Source organism: Passer domesticus, chromosome 7 (genome assembly GCF_036417665.1).
Source record: "Passer domesticus isolate bPasDom1 chromosome 7, bPasDom1.hap1, whole genome shotgun sequence".
Classification (NCBI taxonomy): Eukaryota; Metazoa; Chordata; class Aves; order Passeriformes; family Passeridae; genus Passer; species Passer domesticus.
Window position 1 is genome coordinate 41855931 of NC_087480.1, and position 23587 is coordinate 41879517.

Genomic DNA, 23587 nt, shown 5'->3' on the forward strand with positions numbered 1-23587 from the left:
CCCTGCCCGCCGGGCGGGCCCGGCCCTGCTCTCCCCTCCCCTGGCAGCTGCGAGCGCTGGCAGCATCGCGGGCGCTGTCTCGTCCGCGCCCAGCCGGCGGGAGGCGAGGGACGCTGTCCGTCCGTACGCGCTGCACGGCCCCGACATGTTCCAGCTCCTGCGAGGCTTCCTTCTGCCGGCGGCCGCCTGCGACGGGAACAGGGATGGCGAGTCCCGCTACGCCAACCTCTTCCGAAAGCTGGACCTCAACGAAGACGGGAGGGTGGACATTGCCGAGCTCCAGACGGGTCTGCGGGCCATGGGCATCCCTCTGGGGAAGGAGGCGGAGGAGGTAAGCGCGGGCCCGGGCGCTGCCGGGCCGCGGGGAGCGCGGGGCGAGGCGGGCCCGGCCGCCCTGCCCGGGGACGGGGCGCGGCCCGGCCGCGGCTGCAGCGCCCGGGAGCCGCTCCTCGGGGGAGGCGGCCTCGGGCCTGGCGTTTTCCCTCCCCGGGCCGCAGTTCCAGCGGCAGGGATCGTGTTGTACAGGCACGCCCCGGGTTGTAGGCGAAGGGTCCCGAGCGCGTACAGCTGTCGGCGCTTCCTCTGCCAAGTGGGTTTACTCATCATGTGTGGACTTTTGACATCCTTTGGCTTCTTGTTGAGTGATATTCTGTAGCACCTTCCTCTTCCAGTAATATAAAAGATTGTAATTTACAGCTTTTGTCCGCCACTCCACCCATGCATAATCTAGATCAGAGTAAATGAGGGTTTGCTTTGGGCAGCAGGTAGTGTAAGCCTTTATAGCCGTAGGTTGTAATTTCAGAGCTAGTTATTTAAGCTAAACGCATAGACATGGAAGTTATTATTCTTGACATGGACTGTTGTCAGATATCGAGGCCCTTTATTAGAAAATGCTCACTCGTAACAGTAGCCATCAAACCGTGAAACTGACAGTGCTGAAACTCTTGGTGGTGTGGCTTCTGCAGTGATCAGTTGGACTGTTACATTCCTTTGTCCCTTGTATCAGTGTTGTGACCTCAGAAGTCAGTAAAACTTAAGTCATCAAGCATTCCAGTGTGATGCTGATTTACACTAGCAGCTCTGACCTGTTACCTGGAAGAGAAACTTCTCTTTCCTAATTGTTTTCAGTAATCCCCAGGGATCAGCATATAAAATCATTTAATACACAAATCTGTGGGAGCAAGTGTTTGTGTGGTAAGGCAAGTGTGCTGACAAGATACACATAGGTTTATTTGTGCTGAGCAGGTACACGTGAGAAGTGTGGGGGAAGCTACTGTTGTAACAATTCTGCTTGTTTCAGTTTAAAGAATGATTCCCTGGCATTCCGCTGCTGTGCCTGTACTAGCTGTTGCATACTTTCTGAAGGAGGTGCAGGAAAAGGAACTTAAATTTCAACTCCATTGTTAAAAGGTGTATTGGGTCAATAATTCAGTGACCTTATGCTGGTTGTGTGATAGTTTTTTCCCTGTGGTCTGGTTATTTCGTCTCTGTTTTGCCTCCTTCTCTTATATTTAATTCTCTGTCTCCTATACTTAAGAGAAAAGTATCCAACAGGCCTCTTGAGTTGAATGGTGTTTATTCAAGAGTATAAATGAAAGCACACTTCAGTGTTGCTGCTGGTCAAAATCATCTTTACAATAGGCACCTTTTCTGTTCTTAGGCTTTTGTAATTAAAGGAGGGGCAGGTTAGCCTTTTTGGTTATCCATGAGAGTTGTCAGTGTTCAGAGCATGCTAGCTATGAACTCCAGTCACACATTTATACACACATTGTTGTAAACCTGTTGTACCTGTCTGACTGTAACAATTTGGGGGCTTTACTTATATTGAACAATGGGGAAACAGGTGACCAGCTAATTTTGTGGTGTTTAACAAAGGTGGTCTTCCCACATAATTCACTGAAAGCCCTGGTGTGCTGCTGAATATTTCAGCAACTTAGAATTGAAGTTCCAAGTTATTTCTCAAAATCAGTGATCTTCATTAATAGTGCAATAGGTGTCAGATGATTCTCAGTTGCTTCAGGATAAACTGACAGGGATACCCATGAAACAGACATAATCTAGACATACCTGGATGTAACAGAGAGCAGGAACTGCTGCCTTAGTTGTTAAAGACACACCGAGTAAACAATACAAGCCATGAGTCACCTTCTCATTTGGGAGGAGTGGGAGAATTGTTGGAGTGCAGGGAAACTTCCGTGTGCTGACAGAAGTTGAGCTAACTGTGGTGGGCAGAGTTGGAACCAGACACTAGAGTAGTGCCTTTCCTGCCTTTTGTGGCTAATCTGCTTCCTGTCCTTTCTTGCAGCTCCATGCTGCTTTCTCCCACTTCTTACTGCTTGGTAAAAAGGTATTTTAATAACGAAGTCAGATATTGAATCATCATATTCGGAGAGGCAGAAGTAGTCTTATAATTACTAATAACCAATGAGTAAGGAATTGAGATGTAAAAATATTATACGATGGGGCAAAGTGTTTTCTTCTGAACTGCCCAGCCCTGCCAGCATAGTGGCACCATGGCATGGACAGAGCTTGGGATATCCTGGAGCAGAGTCAGTTTTGGTGCTTCATGGGTGCATCAGAGTCTCAAGCCTCATTATGTTGATGCTGGTCTGTGTTAGGTTTTCAAAAAACTCTTGCAAGGCTGCCTTCCAACACATAGAATGAAATCCATATGCCTGGGAGTGTATGCCATTGTCCTGAGCTGCACAGCTGCTTTCTGGCTAACCCATGGAAAAGGGACTCTGAGTGTTCCTGGGTTTCACTGCAAAGTCAGTTGGTTGATCCAAAGTTGTACCACCTTCCCAGTATAGTGTTTGTGCTGCTGGTACTGTTTTGCTGTTTTGTCTTTAAGTGTGGTTCCTCTCTAGAAGGAATATGCATGTTTTTAAAAGAGTAATAGACTACAGGTATGCACCTTCCATCAGCTGTGAACCTGTGTGGTAAGCTTTGGAGGTGGCTTGCATCTCCCTCTAAGGAAGAATCATTTTTCCCGCATAGCTCAACCTGACAGAACCTCCTGACTATGTTCTACTTGACCTGCCTTTTGGCAGTATCTGACAGACAAAAGTAAATGACTGGAAAATCTGGAATGTGTGCTGCTTGGAGGCTGCCAGGGTGAGTCCTGTTTGATATTTAGGACATACAATACCTGCCAGGAATGGGTTACTTTGCAAAGCTTTGCAGAAGATTCCTGACACAATGTATCGTTATCTGTAAAGGAGGAATTCAGGGTGGTAACTATCAAATGTTGCTCTACAAGCAATATTAACGGCTATTGTACAGTGACTTTGATAAGCAGGGACACAAAATAGATGCTGGGATCAGATCACAAATGATCTCATGCTGTGTCTTCAGAATGCCGTGAGTCTTGTAGGCGGGAGCACCATAAATGGTGTGAGTGGTTGGATGAAGTACTATTTTTGTTCATCCTTTCCTTCTGCTGCAATCAGTCCTTACAGTAAATCCGTAGGAGGTGAACCCCATATTTCAAGCTTCAGTTTGGGATAGGAACAGCCAAGTATTCAAATTCAGGTGCTGTTTATACATTGAGTTCTGGACTAGGAGTAGGAAGATGTTACTGAAATGAATAACTATATTCTGGAACCAGCCTAATGATCTTATTTGGACTAACTCTCTTAACATTTTGGTATAAGCCTTTGGCTACATTAAAGCTCTTTTGGATTAAAAAAAAAGTGTGAAGAGATCCCTCTGTGTGGTGGACACAGGGCCTAGTGAGACTAAATTCACAACAATCACACTGTCGTCTGTTTCAAGTAATTGACTGTTTCTGAAAATTTGAGTCCAATCACTTCTAAAAATACTCAGAACACTTGAAGTACGTTTCTGCATTTAAACCACAGGAAATGGAGAATTCTGCCAAGTGAGGCAGGCCCTGTGCTGTGTTCCAGTGCTGTGTCTCAGCCTGGGGATGGCTGACAATGGCCCAGGTGTGCATTGTTTCCTTCTGCGCTTTTCTCTGGCCTCTAAAACCTGCAGCTAGATAGTGCTCCAGAGCTTGAGCTTTCCCTAGCAGTTCTTAGTCCAGAAAGCACACACTTGTTTAGTGACTGAGCTGAATATGTTCTTAAATATTTCTCCACTGCTTTATTGAGATTTTTGCACTTATTTTAATTTTGGTAACTTCCCCTATATGCAAAATTAGAAGGGTAGTAGACCAAGGTAACTGAAGCTGCCTTAATCATGTTGTAGCTTGGCTAGAAACAGAAGAAAGTGACTACTTTGGTAACTTGGAGGAAGATACATGGGTGTCTTGTATCACACTGTATCTACTCTTAGAATTGTTCATACCTGATATACAGATCCACAGTCTCAAAAGCTTCAGTTCTTCCCTGTCTCTGTGTCATTCTGTATATGAATTGAAGCTTTCTCTCACCTTATGAGTTTGCCCAAAACCTGGTATTATAGATTTAGGGTAGTCTGGCATCTTCAACTTTTTATCAAAACAGATGTCATGCCATGTGATGTGATTGTAGAAAACTGGAACCACCTTCCCTTTTCTGGTGATAATAGATGTGATGATTATGACTGGTTATGGGGACTTAATTGTGAAATGCCACAAATATCTTCAGTAATGTGTTCAATTAGTAAATTGGAAATTGAATGTATCCAATTTACTTCCATTGCAAGCAAACATCTCAATCATTATTTCATTCCTATGGGTACAGCTTCAGAAGCTTACAACAGATAAATGCTGTAGTCTCCAAGTCTCCATATGAAAGAGCAAGATGAATCTTGAATTTGTTTTCATAACACTTTAAACATCCAAGGAGATAAAATGAATTTTTTTTAATACTAATGTGATAGGTTTTTTTCTTGAACAGTGACAAGGTACAGTGAATGATTAATTCTTCCTCCTGTTGCTGCAAAGTGCAAGAATGCCAAGAATTCCCAAATATGGGAAGCCTCACCTCTGAGACCTCCCTTAACTGCTGTGTTGAAATGCTTTGCTAAATCCCTGTCTTGAGGCAGCAGTGTGTCCCAGGTGAACAAACAAGGGAAACTGTTAAATCTTTTGAAATTACTATGGCTGGGATGCCTCAGTCGCAGAGTTGTCCTATTTAATGGGAAAACTCAGTCTACCAAGTATGCTCAAAGTCAAAAATACTAGTGTAACTTGCAAAGAATGCTGAATGAAAGTTCAAGGGATAGTTTGCATCTTCCATGTATGCTGTTTCAGATTCTTGAAATTTAATTCATAGCTATGAGTTGAGAGAGTTTATCCAGGTCCTGAAGGAGCAGCCTCTGCGAGGCATTTTGGGAGAGCACACTCACACTTGCATCTTGTCCTTTTTTGTCTCGTTTCTAGAGATTCTGTTAGCTGAAATGGACCAGGGAGAAGATCCCTGCCAGTGCTGTCCTGTTGCAGGGGAGAGCAGTGCTCAGGACAGGGAACAGGAAGGGGAAGCTGTGCAGCTGATAGCAACATCTGCTGCTGTCAAGGGTGCAAGTCTGCTCTGCTGGGGTGGGGGGCTCCTAATGTCTGTCTGGAGCAGGCTTAAAGAGCCTGCTTGGATACTCTTTACATGTCAGTAGTGTCCTTGGGGAGGCAAGAGAGCAAAAATGAATGTTGAATTTTGGCAAGCTGGGAGGCCTTTAGAGGCAGTGCGAATTCTGGTTTTACCCAGTGTTGTGCAGGATTGCTGGAGGTGAAGTGTCAGTCTGGTTCCTGTGTTGTGGGGCTCACTGGGCTGTAATGCTGTGTGAACACATCCTCAGGCCCTGTCCCTTTATGCTGGATTTATCTCCCAAGTGATGTAGTTTGACAAGGCTGACTTTAAGAATCTTTGCTAGAGATTTTGGGTTATCATAGTCTGCATAAATTTGTGTAGTCTTAGCAGATATAAATAGGAAAAAGACTGTCTGCTATGTGTCCAGTAAAGGAAGAAGTGTTGTGTATACTTCAGCTGTGACTGAATTTGGCAGCCAGTAATATTACACCTGAATAATTTAAAACTGTAGACTGCAGAGCTATGTGAATGGTTAAAAAGTACTTAAGATGAAAAGAATTGAAAAAGGGAAAAAAACAATATCATGATTGGTTTTATGTATAGTAACTCTGATTTTAAAAGCAAATGCGAAATTTCCTTTAAAAGGAAATGTGAATGTCTAAAGACATGATGATGTTCTTACTGTGGTGCTGGAGTTCTTTGTGTGCAGCATTTGTATCTGTGCCCTTTGGAACTCTGGTTGCAGATTGCAGAACACATAATTGCTACTTGCACCAGTGATGTGTCTTGAAGTGCTGTTTTATGCTTTTATCTTGTAGATAGCATGATAGCAATCAAGTAACTTCTTGATGAATCACTTCCTATTAAATATTCTTTACATTATATTAATTAGCTGAAATAACAAGCTAATGAATAGATTGGCAATCCTTTGTACTCAGCAGCCCCACCTTCTATGCACAGTTCAGTTTTGTAAACAGAATGTGAAGACTCATGCACAATACACAAATAATGATACTAAATAATATAAAAATTAGACTGTGAATTTGAAAGAAAAGTCTGCATAAAAACATCAAGCTTTCTAGTGTACTGCATTCATTGTCTTTACATTGTAGCCATGAATGTGTTAAAGTTCATAACTTTGGCATAAAGCAATCTAATAATTCATCAGGACACTTACAGAGAAGGGTAGGGAGTTTTTGATGTGTATATAAAGCCTGTCTGTAATTCTTTTTTTTCAACAGACCTGCCGACTGACTTACATTTCCACACCAAATACAGAGGTCTTCTGATGGAGTAGGAATTCAACACTGCAACATGATTTATATAATGGAGGAATTTTTTTTAAAATACCTTCAGTGTTTCAGTCTGCTCATGGCCTCTTGTGTTGGTTGTGCAGGACTTGGAAAGTAGCCGTATTAATGAAATATGCAACAGAAAAAGAACAAAAATAATAGAATTATGAAGAAAAGAAAAGAGTAAGAAAGACAAAGGTGACAGTGTCATGACCAAATAGGTCAGCACAGGAGCATTTTAGTCTGTTTGTGTGAAGGCTTGTAGCATTAAAAAGAAAGATCACAGAATCCTAGCATTGTTTGGATTGGTAGTGATTTCTAAAAGATCTTGTAGTCCAATTCCCCTGCAATATAGCAAGGTTGCTGTATCAGGTTGCTCAGAACCCCACCCAGCCTCACCTCAAATGTTCCCAGGGGTGGAGCATCTGCCAGGCTCTGGGCAACCTGTGCCAGTGTTTTACCACCCTCATCGTAAAAAACTTCTTCCTTATATGTAATCTAAATCAACGCTCATTGCATTTAAAACCATTCCCCCTGTCCTATTGATAAATAAAATATTTGTCTCTTTTATAAAACCCTTCAAGTACCAACAGGCTGCAATAAGGAGCCTTCTCATCCTCAGTCTGAAAAACTCCAGCCTTTCCTCGCAAGCATCTCACAGGGGAGGTGCTCCTGCTCTCTGATCATCTTTGGGGCCTCCTCAGGTCCTGCTGTACCAGGTCTGTGTCTTTCCTGTGCTGAGAACCCCAGAGCTGGATACACTGCTCCAGGTGGGATCCCATGAGGGCAGAGTAGAGGAATGGAAGCTCCCTTGAGCTGCTGGTCATGCTTCTTTTTCCACAGCCCAGGATATGATTTGCTTTCTGGGCTGCAAGCACACATTGCTATAGCTCATGCCATCATCTAAACTGTGTTCCTATATCCGTCAGTAATTAACAATTCTTTATGTGGTCACCATTTCATTTTACCCAGTGAATTATCCTTACTGCTTGGGATTACAGTTTTTAGACAATGAGAAAAAAAATGGTGTGCCTTGAAAAATAAACATTTGGATCTGAGCCTTTGTGAAGGTGAGGTGATCCCACAGTAAGGCAGTAACAAGAAATGGCAGGTTTTATGTGGCAGGCATGCCAAACATTGTTTCCCAGGGCTTGTAAGCGAGTGTTGGCACCTTGGTTCCTGCTCCATTGTAAGCATGCCTATTTTAAAATGCATCCAGTCCTCCTCCATCTGAGAAGCTGGTGACCCAGGCACTGGGAGAGTGACAAGTGGCTGTAATTATACAAAATCCGGTGGTATATTAAATGCAGAAGAGCAGAGTTGGATTCAGTGTTGAGCTGAAGTGGGGAGTGATTGACTGATGGAGTAGTTTGCGTGTGGAGGCTATGGAATCTCCTTCCTTGAAGATGTCCAAGACTCAGTTGGATGTGGTCCCACAAAGCCTGATCTAATTAGATCTAATTAGACATGCTTTCAGCTGGGGTTAGTTCAATGGACTCCAGAGGTTCCTTCCAACTTGAATTACTATTTGATGCTGTGAAGGGGCAGTTTGTACCAAGGACTCAGTGTGCCAGGCTCCCCACAGAATCCAGAGGTGTCTTCCTGCTGGCTATGCCCAGAGTATGGAACCCCCCCAGGAGGAAGTTTCTGCCTGCCAAGTAGAAGACAAGCTTCTTTCGGTGTTCCTGTTAGTTCCACAAACTTGCAAATTACTGATTTTAATCTGAAACCTTAACACCCACATAATTAGTTCACCTCACAGACAGCAAGAGGCTTTTGTTTGCATGAGCTTTTAGATTTGTACTGAGAGAAAAACACATGTGCCATATGTTGTTGTTCCCTGTCATTTCTGTCCTGCTTTGCTGAGAGTGGCTGAGACTGACTCGAAGTCTGGAAAATAACTGTCACAACAAAAGTAGGAAATGGAGAGTATGTTTGTGCTTACCATTTTCTCATGGTTACAATATGGATTGCATTTCTTTGGCAGATGAACTGAAAGGTGTCACCCTTCACATACAGAAATTACCAGCTCTCAACCTAGGAGTTTCTCTTTTCTTTGGTTCACATCATCCTCAGCAGTGGAGGTTTTACTATAATTATAATTTAGTTCAAGTTTTGTCCTCACAGATATGTGACACAGAAAACCACTTTCCTTGTTCTGCATTTTGGTTTGTGTAGTTCAGCTAGCAATAGGGAACAGTAACAATTGGTGTGGAGTAGAACTCACACAAAGTGATTGCAAGTGTCACATACGTCACCTCTTCTCAGGAAGGTGTGGGAACCCAGCAGGACACTCAGACCCTGCAGCATGAAGTGCCATGAGTAGAGTAATTGACTCAGTTTTTACTGTGCACAACTTGCTATGTTATGGAAGGTAAATAAGTTGCTCATTTCACTGGCGTACCATGTCAGTTTGCTCAATTTCATTGAGAAATCCTTGATAATCTTATAAATTTTGATTTTTTGAGATGAAACTTTGAAGTACATTACTTTTTGTAAAGGGATAGAGAAGATGAAGGAGGCAACATAAATTGTTTAGATGCCCTCAGTCTTTTTCAGACTTCTGCAACAAATACCAATACCAATACGACCAATTTTCTGCTTTCTTTGTGTTTAGTTTCTGTAGCCTAGAACTTGTTGGACTTTGGTCTTTTGAGTCCTCTACTAATTAAAGAGGAATAAACAAAATTAAAACCAGATTTTGCAGATTAGAACAGCCATTCAAATCTTGTTGAGGGTTACTTTATTCAGAAATTACAGTTGCGCAAGGCAGTCTGCTGAATAGAAGATATGTGAAAGAATTTTTGGTGGTTGAAATTGGGAAGAATTTCAGCTGCAGAAAAGAAGGACACTGGTGAATTTTTCAATTCAGTTTTTCAATTTCAATTTTTCAGGATCAGGAGCGTACTCAGCTGCCTGTGCTTGTGAATGAGCAGCTGCTGGATTTCTGCAATTCCCTTCACTGTGCACAAAAGCCCAGTGCTCTGCTGCTTCATTCTTGGCCTTCTGTGATCTGCACAGGACTGAAGCTGAGCGAGGCTATTCTCATTTGCTGCTCTTCAGCATCTCTGCTACATGTAGGCTGCAGTGCTGTGGAGCTGCAGTTAGTGAGGAGGTCGTGCTGTCAGCTTGGTCTCCTGTCTGCTACTGAGTGCTCCCCACTAGGATTTTGCACATTGAGGGAACCAACAGGGACCAATGTCCAAAGGAGGGATAAGACATAATTTTCCCTTAAATCTTGTGTTCTGGAGCAGGGTTCTGGGCTGGTTTCCCTGCTGCCTGACAGGACAGCAGTGCTGCAGCAGCATGAGGAGTGATGGCAGTGGCTCTCCGTGCCCAGAGCTGCCCTTGCTGGGCTGTGAAGCCCAAGCTCCTAAACCCTGCAGAGCTTCCCTGGGCTTTGCCTTGAGCACAAGACTCAGTAATTACAGGCTGCTGCTTGCAGGGCTGTTATAATTGCCCTTCTCTAACAAGTAAGTTTTCTCACATGGAGATGGTGAAGTCTCCTGGCCTGTTGTTGGTGGAGAAGTGTCTGCCTGGGCTGTGTTTTCCTGCAGTCCTGGCAATTGCATACCATGCATTCAATGCATAGTTAATTTTACATGAAGTGTTTCTATCTGCAGGACAGTTCCTAGGAAGCACATGCAAGGAAGGAAGATAAGTGTGTTTGTTTAAAAATGTAGTCAGGGCTTCAGTTTGGAGCAGAAAGCCATGTTCTCTCAAATGCTGCGGGCTGCAAGTGCCAGTGAGGCAAGTCTTTGTCATTTTTGGTCAGCATTTAAACAGTTAATTGCTGTTTGCATTTTTTATCTTTATAATTCATAATTAATAGACCACTTTATTAAGATGATAGTCAAGGTTCTGCTTATTTTGTTGACAGATTTCATGTACAGGAAACTCACAAGCTTAAGCTTGTTCTCTCTCAGGTTTTTCTCTTGTCCCCCACCTCTTCCTCCACAAATTATTTGATACCTGTAGGTATGACTTGCCAGTGCTGGTAAGAAACATTAAAATTTCTGCACAGAAAAGTTATGTAAATAATAAATAATGCTTTCTTAAATATATATTTACTGCCAAGTGTTTTCTCTCCCTATGCAAATATTGAGTGTGTTAAATTATGAAAACAAAATGGTGCTTTGTGACCTGCTGTAATTTGGACAAATAAAATATTCATTTTTCTCTCAATAGAAAATTTTTAAAGCTGGGGATACTAACCAGGATGGACAGCTGGATTTTGAAGAATTTATGCAGTATCTTAAAGAACATGAGAAAAAGATGAAACTGGCATTTAAGAGCCTGGACAAAAACAATGATGGTATACCTTGATTTATTTTATTTGTTCCAACATTGTCTGAAGAAACTGCATTAAAAGTAGTGTAACCTATATTTGTCTGACTGGAAAAAAAAGCTATGGAGTCCTTCTTTTCCTTAACATGATCATAATTAAAGTTTGCTATAGATAAAAAAAATTAAATATAGTCTTTAATATTTTTGTTCTCTCCAATACACTGAACTGGGGCTCCTTGTTCCCCAAATGGAGAAACTGTGAGAAAATTTCTGGCTGTTTCTAGCTATTAAAGATAAACCAGTTTTCACTAACTGTATATATGCATCCTATTTGCTTCATCATTGTAGTAGAAAATCAAAACACATCGTCTGTGCTAAGTTGATTTCTTTAGATCATCTTTGCAATTATTCAGCTGTTGCAATGAGCTCCAGGATGCTAAGTTTATTAAGATCCACATTTTAAATATGTATCATCTTTGTTTTTTTAATGTTTCAAGGAAAAATTGAAGCCTCAGAAGTTGTCCAGTCTCTCAAGATATTGGGTATAAACATTTCAGAAAAACAGGCAGAAAAGATCCTGCAAAGGTCAGGAATTATTATTTTTGAGGCAGCTTAATCTTCCTTGTATTGTTAATTTCTATATTTTTCTATTTCAGAAAGGGGGATAAATGGGATTATGACTTTGAAAGGTGTTGGTAGTGACTATGGGAGCATCTGGTTCTGGGAGGAGATTTCTCTGTAAATGTTGTTGATAGAAAGAAGCACTGTATTAAGTTTTTTAATGGAATAGGACAGATGCACTTGAATAAGAGAAGCATAGTATTGAAAGGCCATGGCAGATTCAGCCTTGAAGTCACCATATGGGATTTACAGTCAGTTTGGAATTTACAGTTGTTATTTGAAGAAGCATGCACCACAACAGTTATTGATGTGATAACCTAGGTTTAAAAAAAAGGTGGGGGGAGGGGGAAGAAAAAGCAAAAAACCAGAACAAAACCCTACCATTACTATTTCCTTATATAGTTTTGTTCAATTTCTTTTCAGTATTGATGCTGATGGGACAATGACAGTAGACTGGAATGAGTGGAGAGATCATTTTATGTTCAATCCAGCTACAGACATTGAAGAAATAATTCGATACTGGAAACATTCCACTGTAAGTTCAACTTCCCTTTTAACCTAGTGCAGCTCTTAAGTTCATCTCTGATGTGTTAATTTGTGATATTGAGTATAACAGCTTCATGCTTGTTGTATTTCAAGCATATCTGTATTGTTTGGTTTTCCTTTTCACTTCATGCTTTCCCATTTACGAGCAGGATTGTGTCAGATGAGTTCCTTCTGAACGAATAACGTCATCTAAACTTTGCAAATAATTATCAGTAATTCTTAGGACAGAATCTTTTTCCTCTTTTGGAGATATTTCACAGAAAAATAATAACCACAATATTAAATATTTTTCTTTCCAGGTTACAGTACACTTTGATTTGTTGAAACAACTTATATAGATATTTTAACTGTTTGTTATGCTGAAATTTGTATTTACAGCTATATAGTATCATTGTAATTATCATACAACCACTGGTGTCTTGACAGGTGATTTTGTGTGCACATTGTGCTCTTTTGTGCCATAGAATTTAATTTAAGCATACAGAATATACAACAATAGGTTATTTATTTGCAGACAATTTTTTTTAAGTTTTTATTACATGGAGCTGTTAACACCTCAGTGACTGATTTTTAAGAACAATGGTAAAGTAAGTAAACCAACAGTAATTCTGTTTGCTAGATATCCTTCCTGTAGATTATTGGAGGAAATAAAGTAAAGTTGGATGCCTTTGAATATAGTGAGACCATTTATATCTCCAGGGATTAGTCAGCATTTCCATAATAAAAAACATTTTATGAGATCTGAGAGCTTTGAGTGTTTGACACTGTACAAGGTCAGCTCAGGAATGCTTGCCAAAAGGCAGTTAGCTCCCTGTTTGCTGAAGAGAGCACTTGAAGCACTGCTATGAGATCAAACAGTCCTGGTCCCAGCTTACTTAGTGGAAAAAAACTTTGCTTTAATAAAATGCTCCTTATTATTATTATTAAACATAAGATCTGCATTTTTTGGGTTTTTTTTATTATGGAATGTCATTAGTTGCCCCCAAGGAACAACTGAGGGAGTCTCCTGTGATCTTAGTGTTGCAGTCAGCTGATGACCCAGTTATCACAGCAGGCAAAATCCAGCAACACAGCTGGTCTTTGAGATAAGAGCAGATGTGAAACCTCCCAGCCTGGCTGGCGTTTACATACAGCTCTTACAATTCTGTTTTTATAATATAATTGCTACCAGACCCTTCCAGGCAGATAGCTACATTGGCATAGAATTATTATGATAGCTGTGGCCTTTCTGTTATAAATTTATAACATTTATTAATGTTATAAATTATATAATGTTATACATTTATCACATTTGTTTATTTATTTATTTCCTTAGTTGTGTTTAGGTCTCGGTACACACGAAGTTTAAACCCTGGTAGATACACATATCTCTTAGAACACTGAATTTGTGTTTTGAGAGTTTTGATTGATCGTTCAATGTTTCCGTAGTTGAGCAACTGATGACACTTTACTTTGAAACCTCAAATGCAAGAAAGATGAAAGCATTTTCCAATTAATCTCTTCTGTGTTCAATATCCAGAATAGGTGGTGCTTATCCTTTTTCTTCAGTGGCTATATTTACACTCTGCATTCTGCAGGTTGTGTCCCAAATGACCAGGACAGTGTTCTGTCTACTGACAGAGAGAGAATGCAGCATAAATTAGGGATATAATGTCTACAATTAAAATCAGTGGTAGTTTAAAAGTTTATCAGTTACCACACTTTCTGGTCAGTACTTATCAGTTATTAATATATTTTTGTTCTTTTTATAAATATAATTTATGTGTAATAGCAGATTGCATTATCTACAGTATATTTTTCTCATGTGTGATGATTATAGGTTACACTTAAAAGCAAAAGTGACGTGAATTTTCATAGTGCCTGTCTTGGTTTTATCATTAAAACCTATATTAATATTGTTCTTTGATCAAATCCAATGGCAATACAAAAGTGCCCCCCTTAGTGAAATGTCAAACTCTTATAGCTGAAAAAAGTAATTAAATGTGTCTTTGAGTATAACTGATGATAAGAAAATCTATAAGGCATCTGTCAAACTATTCATTTGGTAGGATAATACACAGCAGTCACTGGAAATAGAATTTTCTGATATATCAGCTGTTAAAACTCTGCTTTAAAATGTTGGGGAGTGTGGGAGAAGGAGACATCCCACATGTGTGAATAAATTACCGTGAGAGAAATCTCTTGTTAGCAACTTTAGGAGATTACCAAAGTAATCCCACAAGACTGTCTGGTGAAAGGTTAGCTGCAACATATAAGCATTTGGAGCACTGCTGATCATGACAGAATGTCTTTGCTTGGGCCATACTCAAGGAGGAAGCCTGTGGTAATTTTTAATGATGATGGTGCAGTCTTTGAAATGGTGGGTCTGTGGTGTTATTGCTCAATATCTATGTAGAAGTCACTTAAAGTTGATTTTCTTTGAATAGCAATGCATAGCAAGTTAATTATGGAATGCAAATTAGAGATTTTTTTTTATTTTTAACTAGCACTTTGTTTGCACATTCTTAGGTAGTATATTCATTTGGAGTTAGAACTGTGGATAAAACTGAGGTGATGGAACGAGATAGTCACTTGCACATCTTTGCTTTGCATTCATACAGGTATTGGATATAGGAGACAGTTTGACTGTTCCAGATGAGTTCACAGAGGAAGAGAAGAAGACTGGGCAGTGGTGGAAGCAGCTGCTGGCAGGAGGAGTGGCTGGTGCTGTCTCTCGAACAGGTACAGCACCCTTAGATCGCCTTAAAGTCATGATGCAGGTAGGTGCAATGTTCAAGAATTTCTGGGTTTCCAGTGCATCACTTCAGTTTCTAGAGATCTGTTGGGAAAAAATGGGGGGCCAAGGTCAGTGTTTAAATTGCAGAGGTCTGGCTATGTTTTGACAATTTCCATTTTTTGTGTTTATAAAAATGGTATTTTATAGATGTGTGAAAAAAATGTAAGCAAATTGTTACAGTACTTGTGCTACTAAAATTAGATTTTTTTCAATAGTGATACAGTTTTTCCAGTTGGTATATTTAATCAATTTAATACTGATGAGTTTTATAATCTAATCAGAGCCATGTTCTGTACTGTGACTTTGGTTTTGGTTTTTTTTAGGTTCATGGTTCGAAGTCAAACAAAATGAATATAGCCAGTGGTTTTAAGCAAATGTTGAAAGAAGGTGGTGTCCGATCCCTTTGGAGGGGAAATGGTGTGAATGTTGTGAAAATAGCTCCTGAAACAGCTATTAAGTTCTGGGCTTATGAACAGGTAGGATGATAAATCAACAATGAAAATAATGCTAACTGAAGTCCTAAGTCACTCTCAATGTTCATTATTGGCACTGTTGTATTATATAGGATTGTTGTCGTCTTGTCCACTTGTCCCAAATTGTCCCCTTGTTGGGGATTTTGTCATAGTAATTTGAGTGACTTTCAGATTTAAAATAGCCTGTAGAATACTTACTATTAGGCAGATTTTACTGTTGCATTATAAGCAGTGCAAATGAATTATATCTGTTACATGTTTTAAACTGTCCCTGATTCTGCATGGCTTTGTGTGGAGTACTGCATTCATACCTAGATTGTTGCTGCAAAGTGAGAGCAGGCAAAAACTTGGCACATTGTGCTAGCTGAACTCACAGGGGATTCATTTGAAGTCAAATATCACAGTGCTATGTATGATGCCCTCATCCTGGATTTCAGAGTTATATTTACCTCTGAATCAGCTTTAAGCATCATGTTAAGGCCTAATCCTCCTTTGGAAAATGAACTCCCATTCTGGTGTATTTAAATGAGCTTTATTTTTGCTCTGTGAGGCATACGAGTGCCTCAAGTAAGACCAAATGAGCACACTGCACATCTCTCTATAAGGAGGAGATAAAACCAACAAAATACCAAATAAATTTGGGATGTTGCAAGACTGAACAGCAGATTTTGGTGCCACAGAATAACTTCGGGCATGTTATTCTTTTACTCATGGAATGACAGTGTGTACAGTACTCAAATGCTTCTGTGAAATTGAATCTGTGCTTCTGTGAAATCTTTCATTCTTTGATTGGACAGCTGGATCTGCAAGGGGATTTGGTTCCTCTTTGTTTTCTGGAGTTCTTAGTGTAGGTACTCTTGAGCTGGCTGTTTGCAGAACACTGATGATACTGTGGGTGACTGAGGTATTTAATCTAAGAATTCTTGCAGGCTGGAATGTTTTTTATTGTGTTCTGGAGAATCTTTTTGGGTTAGGAAATGTGACTGTAAATGCCTGGAAAACTAAGAACAGGCATGTTCTTATGCTCTTATGTTCTTATGCTTGAAAAGACATTTTGTACTATACTCTTACCTTTTATAACAACTCTTACCACTCCTAAAAAACGTGTGTTTGTGTTTTAATTATACAGTATAAGAAGATACTCACTAGGGATGATGGAAAGTTAGGCACTGTTGAAAGATTTGTATCTGGTTCTTTGGCTGGAGCAACAGCACAAACTTCTATTTATCCCATGGAGGTAAGAGAATCTGCTTCCACTGGAACCTGGAAAATGTTTGGTTTGTTTCCTAAATAAACCCCATTTTGCTCTTGAAAATATTGTAAAAATTCCTCTCTTATCTGGTACCCTAATTTTTTTTGCTTTGGACTTCCTTTCAGACTTTCAGTGCTAGGCATTTTAGAATGTACTAAGTTCTAACTGATTCTTGTGTTGTTTTGCTTTATAATATTTTTAAAAAACAATATTTAAATAAAACCTAGTGAAGGAAGAAAGATCATCCAAGAACATTTAACATTCAGTATGTATTCAAGCATTTTGTAAATTGGTCATAAATCCTTTTCCTGCTATATGTAAGGAATAGTGTCTGGTCAGAACTGAAGTTCTTTTCTGTTAGGATGGGAAGCTGGGTCTGATGAGGAGAAGAGTGTAGGGGAAGGATGTAACAGCTGCAGCTCAGGCTGGGTGGATTGGCTGCTCTTTCCCCTGTAGGTGGTACTACACACTGCAATTTAACTAGTGTTAATATAATAACTGCTCCAGTGTAACTGTAACACACCATTTCACAGAAACAGCGTGTATTTTCTTTACTGCTGGTTCCCCAGAAGGTTTATCACTTGTGCAGAACTTTGTTGGAATAGATGTTGGGGCTGGGACTAAACTAATACCAACATCAAGTTGGGTAGAAATGGCAAATCAAATGTAACCTAAATAGCTTTTTTCATGGATGGGGATTTCATTAGGAATGGAACAGCTTTCATTGCTGAAATAATAATGATCTCTTTAAAGAGCATCCTTGTTGTTCCAGAGGGTGAATCCCAGCTGAGCTGAGTACAGAGATGGGTTAAGTTAGGGAAGAACTGAAACATGATGTAGATTGTCTGGATTACACAGATCAGTGGAGACAGGGGAACTGTTCTACAGTATCTTCTGGTCTTCCTCACAAAGATATGGTACTGTCCTGGAAGTGTTTTTAGGATGTTTCTAAGTAAGAGAGAAAAGCCAAGTGCCAGGAAATTCCTGAGGAAGATGCAGTCTTACGAGGCTTTAAAGTAGACCAAATTGTTGCTTAGGAAACTTCCTCTGTGGTTTCTTTTGGATGCTGTTACTAATTTCTTTGTTCTAAGATACAGTACAGACTTGCTTGCATTATTAATCAGGTGCTGGGTTTCAGTAGTGAGACACAATTATTCCTTGTATTCCTCAACTACCTCTCTAAGTGTCATACTTTTTGAAATATTATTTTCTTAATAGGCTTTAGTGTTCCCAGATCAGCAGTATCATCTGCTAGCATGTTAGGACTCTCACTTGAGCCTTAGCTAATACTTGTATGGAATATTGCCTATGCTGTTGCCCTCAAGTTCATCAAATAACTGCCTGTTTTAATCAAGAAAATAAAGCGAAAATGCAATTTTAAAAGGCTAAGAATTTGTAAGCTAGTGTATAGTAATGTGTGGTGCCCTGCACTAAGGACAGAACTTGAAGAAGCCTGCTGCTAACAATGCCTTGCCAGTTTTCAAAAGGATTTGCAGCACCAAAGTGGAAAGCAGTTCAAGAGAATTCAATAAACAGAAATATACTGTGTATCTAAACTAGATTAATAAATAGGTATGTAATTAGGACTGCTATTTTTTTTTCCTTTTAGGTTTTAAAGACCAGATTGGCTGTGGGTAAAACAGGGCAATATTCTGGGATGTTTGACTGTGCTAAGAAGATTTTAAAAAGAGAAGGTCCAAAGGCCTTCTACAAAGGCTATATTCCTAATATTCTGGGTATAATTCCTTATGCTGGCATTGACCTTGCTGTTTATGAGGTGAGTTTAAATCAGTGAATGCATGTAGCTGTCATTAATTAATTTGCAAAAAGCATCAATATTTTTAGAATGTTTGTACTATTGCACTATTACAGCTGGCTCAATTTTAAAAAGACAAGTGAGACTTTCCACTGATGTTACTAGACCTCAGTGTTTCTGTTTGCCCCTCTTGAAGAGGCAGATGGGCCCTTCCATGCAAGAGTACCAAGCAGGAAATGTGCAATGAGAGGACTATACAGACCTTGGCAGTAACACAAGCTTTCATACTTACCTAACCCTGTTAGGCTGGAACATACCCATTTTATAGGAAATATGTGCCTTTAAAAGGATATTCATATTATGATAGTTTATACTTTTTTTGCCAGTTCTTAGGTTTATGAGTGGGTTACATTAACCTGAATTCCTTCTGTGTCTGTGCATGTTACCAGAATTCTTTCTGGCTGACACAGCTTTTCTGAGGAGCTTGAAACACTGCTGTCTTTCCTTTCCAGAGAAACTGGCACCTATTTCACCACCAGCAATGCTGCAAGTCTTTTTCTACCTTAGATAATGTGTGTTGCTAATTTTTTTCTAGTCTAGACAAATCTTTTTTTGACACTGCATTAGCCATCACCAGAACTGTTTGAACAAACATTTTCAAAGCTGTGTGGAATTTCTTTTCTACAGTTTGCATCCTTGTTTCTGCATTGGATGATGTGCACAGATGTGTGAGCTTTTGTTTCACTCTGTGGGGTGCTGGGTTGTTTCCCACCTCCTCTCCCCAAAGTATTACAGGTGCATGGGCCCCTTCCTACTGCTGGATCTTTTAAGGATTTCTCCTCTAGGTACTAACTGTTGTAGTCTGGTTGAAGTCCTTCCCTATGCACTTCAAGCATGTAGTGAAATTGGTCCAGTGAAATTGGTGCTTTTCAGGATTGAGCCCTTAGAATTCGTTATGAATAAAGAAGCACTTGTTTAACTTTTTGAATGCAGATCTCTTGTCTTACTGTTCAATTTTATACCGTGGCAGCTCTTAAAGAGTACGTGGCTAGAGCACTACGCGTCGAGCTCTGCGAACCCAGGTGTTTTTGTCCTCCTGGGCTGTGGCACCATTTCCAGCACGTGTGGGCAGTTAGCCAGTTACCCTCTGGCTCTCGTCAGAACACGCATGCAGGCCCAAGGTGAGTTCTCTTTCCTGAAAGTGCTTCTGTGTGGTCATGTGAAAATTGCATCATGGGGATAGCTCTAGCAGAGACATAGGAATAAAAAAAACCAAATTGGAAAAACGAAGGATGTATCTGGAAAATTCTTCTTAATGTTGGTCTCTTCTCCCTCTTACCCCCAACACTGTTGTTCTTCATACTCAATTTAAAAAGTAACATTTCAAGCACTGGTGCTTTATGTATTCTGAGAGCCACATTCCATACAAGACTACCAGACACAGCCCCTGTCATAGTCTGGAAGCACTCTTCTAAACTTTACAATGTTTTCTAAATTTTAGAGATTAAATGACAGGGCTTGAATTGTCCTGTGAGGGTAGACAGCAATGTTTGCTCTGTAGGGCATTTCATTAGGATAGTTTCATAGTTGAGATTTTTGTTTGATAGGTTTCTGCATAGACTTAAGGATGGGAGCCTAATTTCCAAGGAACATAGGTGGATAATGCTTTCCACTGGGATTAAGACACATGGATATCTCTCAGATGTGTGGGATTAAAAGATATATTTTCACTGGACCTGAGATAGTAGGCTCATGATCCAGGTGTTTGAGACTTGCTCAGGATTTTGAATATTACCAGAACTGTTTTATAACACATTATCTTTTTGTTCTAGCTTCAGTGGAAGGAGCTCCACAGCTCAGCATGGTTGGTCTCTTTCAAAGAATTGTTGCTACAGAGGGACTCCGAGGACTTTATAGGGGCATAGCCCCTAATTTTATGAAAGTGCTTCCAGCTGTCAGCATCAGCTATGTTGTATATGAAAAAATGAAACAGAATTTGGGAATAGCATGAAATGAAGGAAAAAGGTGAGATGCTTCTAATGCTGTTGGAAACACCAGAACAATAATGTTTTCTCAAGTAATCTGCTCTCACAATTAGAGAGAGATCTTTATAGAGAGATGCTGCAACTTCCACATTTGCCCTTAAGTGGGAAGAAACTTTCTTAAATTTTAGTTCACCATTTTTAAACAGATACTTATACTGCACTTTAAAATGTCACTGAGTTGAAAAAAAAAATCAAGAAACTGTCTTTAAATCAGCAGTATGTTTTTATTTTTAGGAAATCATGCATATTTTACTCATTGGGGTTTTTTTAAATTTGTCCTTTCTAAATGTGTATTTGTCTTGGATGAAACCAAAGGTAGGAGAAGTTTATACTGCCTTGATCCTGAATATATGAAAGTGACTTTGTGTTTTGTCGTGCTGCCTACACTCAAGCAATTCACAGGCGACATTCTGCATGCCTAGAAGTGAGCACTTTTGTTATTTTGGAAGACTTAATATTAAGTTCATAAGAAATTGCATCTTGGATACACACAATGATGGAATAACACATTAAAATATAGCCCATCACCTTTGTCTTCAGGCAAACCTTTTTTATTTGTCATTATTTAAGGAGCCTGAGAAACTGCTGTTCTGCAGTATCGGAATACCTCAAATGGATTTACATGGTATTTTTGTAATACAATCAGCAATTTTGATAACTTGCTTCACTGGACCTGCTTTTCATTGCACTTGTAAATGTCAGCACCATTAACCATGGCAAAATTTGGGTTACAGCTGCTGCATGTTTTATAGGATCGTAATACAAAGGAACAGAAAAGCTTGGATGTTAGATCCATTCCATACAAGTGCAAGTAGCTTTTTAAAAACAGGATGGAGGATCCAGTATGAAGCTGGTAGTAATTGTAGTACAGCCAATGGCAGAGCTGTCCATAGCTCTGGGAACAGGAATGCTTGTCATTTTGGACTCTCTATTCTTTCCCTTATTCAGAGGGCTACATCCACTCTGTGCTTTTAGAGGATTGCATTATTATGTAAAGGATTTTTACAGTTTTGTCATGCAAGGTCAGTCTTCCGTGCACATTGGCTGCGGGTGTGAAATTGGGATAATAAAATACTGAAGTGTTTTGTCCAGGTGACCAAGTGGCAGTGCTGACCTCAGGTGCCCATCAGATTGGTGTTAATGTAGCATGCAAAGCATGCATGCAGATCAGCTAGTGCTTGAGAAACAGCTCCTCCTCAAAAAACAAAGCAGCCCTTCCTCAATGCACATTAGGTATTTCCCTGTACAAGTCCTTCCAAAGTGACTTCCTTTTTTTTTTCTTTTGGTGTGTGTGGAGGGGCACACAGTTGCCTTCAGGCCTGAACACTGAAATAGATTAACAATTGTTAGCAGACTCATTTGTTAGGCTTTTTCTGCTTTCAGTAATGTGTAGTGTCTTAATCTTGGTAAATTCGAGATTATACTTACCTTGACCTTCTAAAAGCAACTGCTCTTAGACCACTTTCTGAAATTGGATTACTGAAGGAAGAACTTTATTCTGTTAAGGTCATTAAGGGTCTTCTTTTTAATTCTTTCTTTTTTTGGGTGAACATGAGGGCTGTGTGAGTTTTTTTGTTTGTTCTTGTTTTTTTTTAAACAGAAAAATAAGCAAGAAGCAAAAATAACTGCCTGAATCTCCCTTGTTCTACATATGCTTTGGGCTGTATTTCTCAAACAGCAATCACATGTAAATTTGTGTTCAGTGCTTCCATGGCTGGTGTTTATTCTCCATAAACTGATACATAGCAATTCTGTAAAATCTGTATTATAAAGTTTTTTATCACATTTCAGAAAATGGCAGCTCTAGCTGTATTTTGGCCTTCCCTTTAGGGAAATGTTGGACTTTGCACTTTAAAAAAAAAAAGTTATTCTATCCAAATCATTTATATGTATAATGCCTTTCTGATCTGAGTTTTCCTTGGTTTTGCCAATAACTTTGTACCTTTGTGGGATTTGTGAGATCAGTTGCTGGTAATTTTGTTTGACTGTGACCAATGAGCAAATGTATTATGTGTATGATGTAAAGATGACTTTAGCATTTCTATCTTCCAGACTTGTTCCATTTTGTTTATAGTGTGCAAGTGCCATTATGAGTATTGAAATCATGGTGACCTTTTCAAATGTTGGAAAGATGAGCTGTTGCAGATTTGATTTTTCATTACGTGCCTTGATGATGACTGTGTTCAATTGTGTATTCTTTGTCTCTTAAATGTATGTTTACCTTTGTAGCTCTATAAAACTACCAATTTGTAATAAATCTTTGTTTCCTTATCTGACTGGAGTGTGCTGAGCGTGTTTTTTTCAAGGTCTAACAGATGTCACTTCTTTATTGCACCATATGCATAATACTCAATGTAAAAAATGAAGGCAATTGATCTAAAAGTAGGTTTCAGACTAGACTATGCTTTGCTATTAAACTGATACTTGAAAACAGTTGGAGATAAGTCAATTATCATCCTATTTACAGCTGTCTCATTGCTTAATGGAAGACCACATGTTGAATATTTTTGCTTTTCATTGAACAGTATTAGCCAATAATTTGCTTCTGTGTACGTTGCGTGACAGAACTCTTCATAATCAGGGACAAACATTCTTGCTTGTATTACTGCTGATCTTGCTTTGTTGTTAATCTTAGTTGTTAGTCAAAGGATCAATATAAAATCTTTTCAAGGTAATTGACTTAATTTACTCTGCATGTGTGGTATGGTTATGCTGCTAAAAGCTTGTTAGCAGCCAGCTTTGACAACTCCTTTTGAGGTTTTCACACCAATCCTTCAAATGTTAAAGATAATTGTAAACAAATTAGGGGAAGCTTTTCTTGTCTCTGCTGCAAATACAGTTCTTGTAACATAAGATTTAGAAGAATTATTTTAAGGAACGGAAGAGGTAGAGGCACAGTGTATGATTCCTGACTAAGTGAACAATTTGATCTTCAATTTGACTTGAGGCAAGAATGCTTTTAATGGCAAATACTCTGCAAGAAGAGCCCAGAAGGGAAAGGGAACGATTATTTGTTCTCCCTTCAAGATCTATGTGGAGTGTGACAGCAATTCAGTACCATTAACACTAGA

The 23587-nt window shown here is 39.6% G+C and overlaps 1 protein-coding gene across 1 annotated transcript; it reads left to right on the top strand.

Moving 5' to 3' along the window:
* On the top strand, positions 1-22792 carry SLC25A24 (solute carrier family 25 member 24). Its single transcript, XM_064428019.1, has 10 exons — positions 1-331; positions 10949-11075; positions 11545-11632; positions 12092-12203; positions 14815-14973; positions 15314-15466; positions 16593-16700; positions 18325-18492; positions 19502-19652; positions 20304-22792. The coding sequence occupies exons 1-10, from the start codon at positions 146-148 to the stop codon at positions 20480-20482; spliced, it is 1431 nt and encodes a 476-aa protein (XP_064284089.1). The 5' UTR covers positions 1-145; the 3' UTR covers positions 20483-22792.
* The last annotated feature ends 795 nt before the right edge of the window (positions 22793-23587 follow it).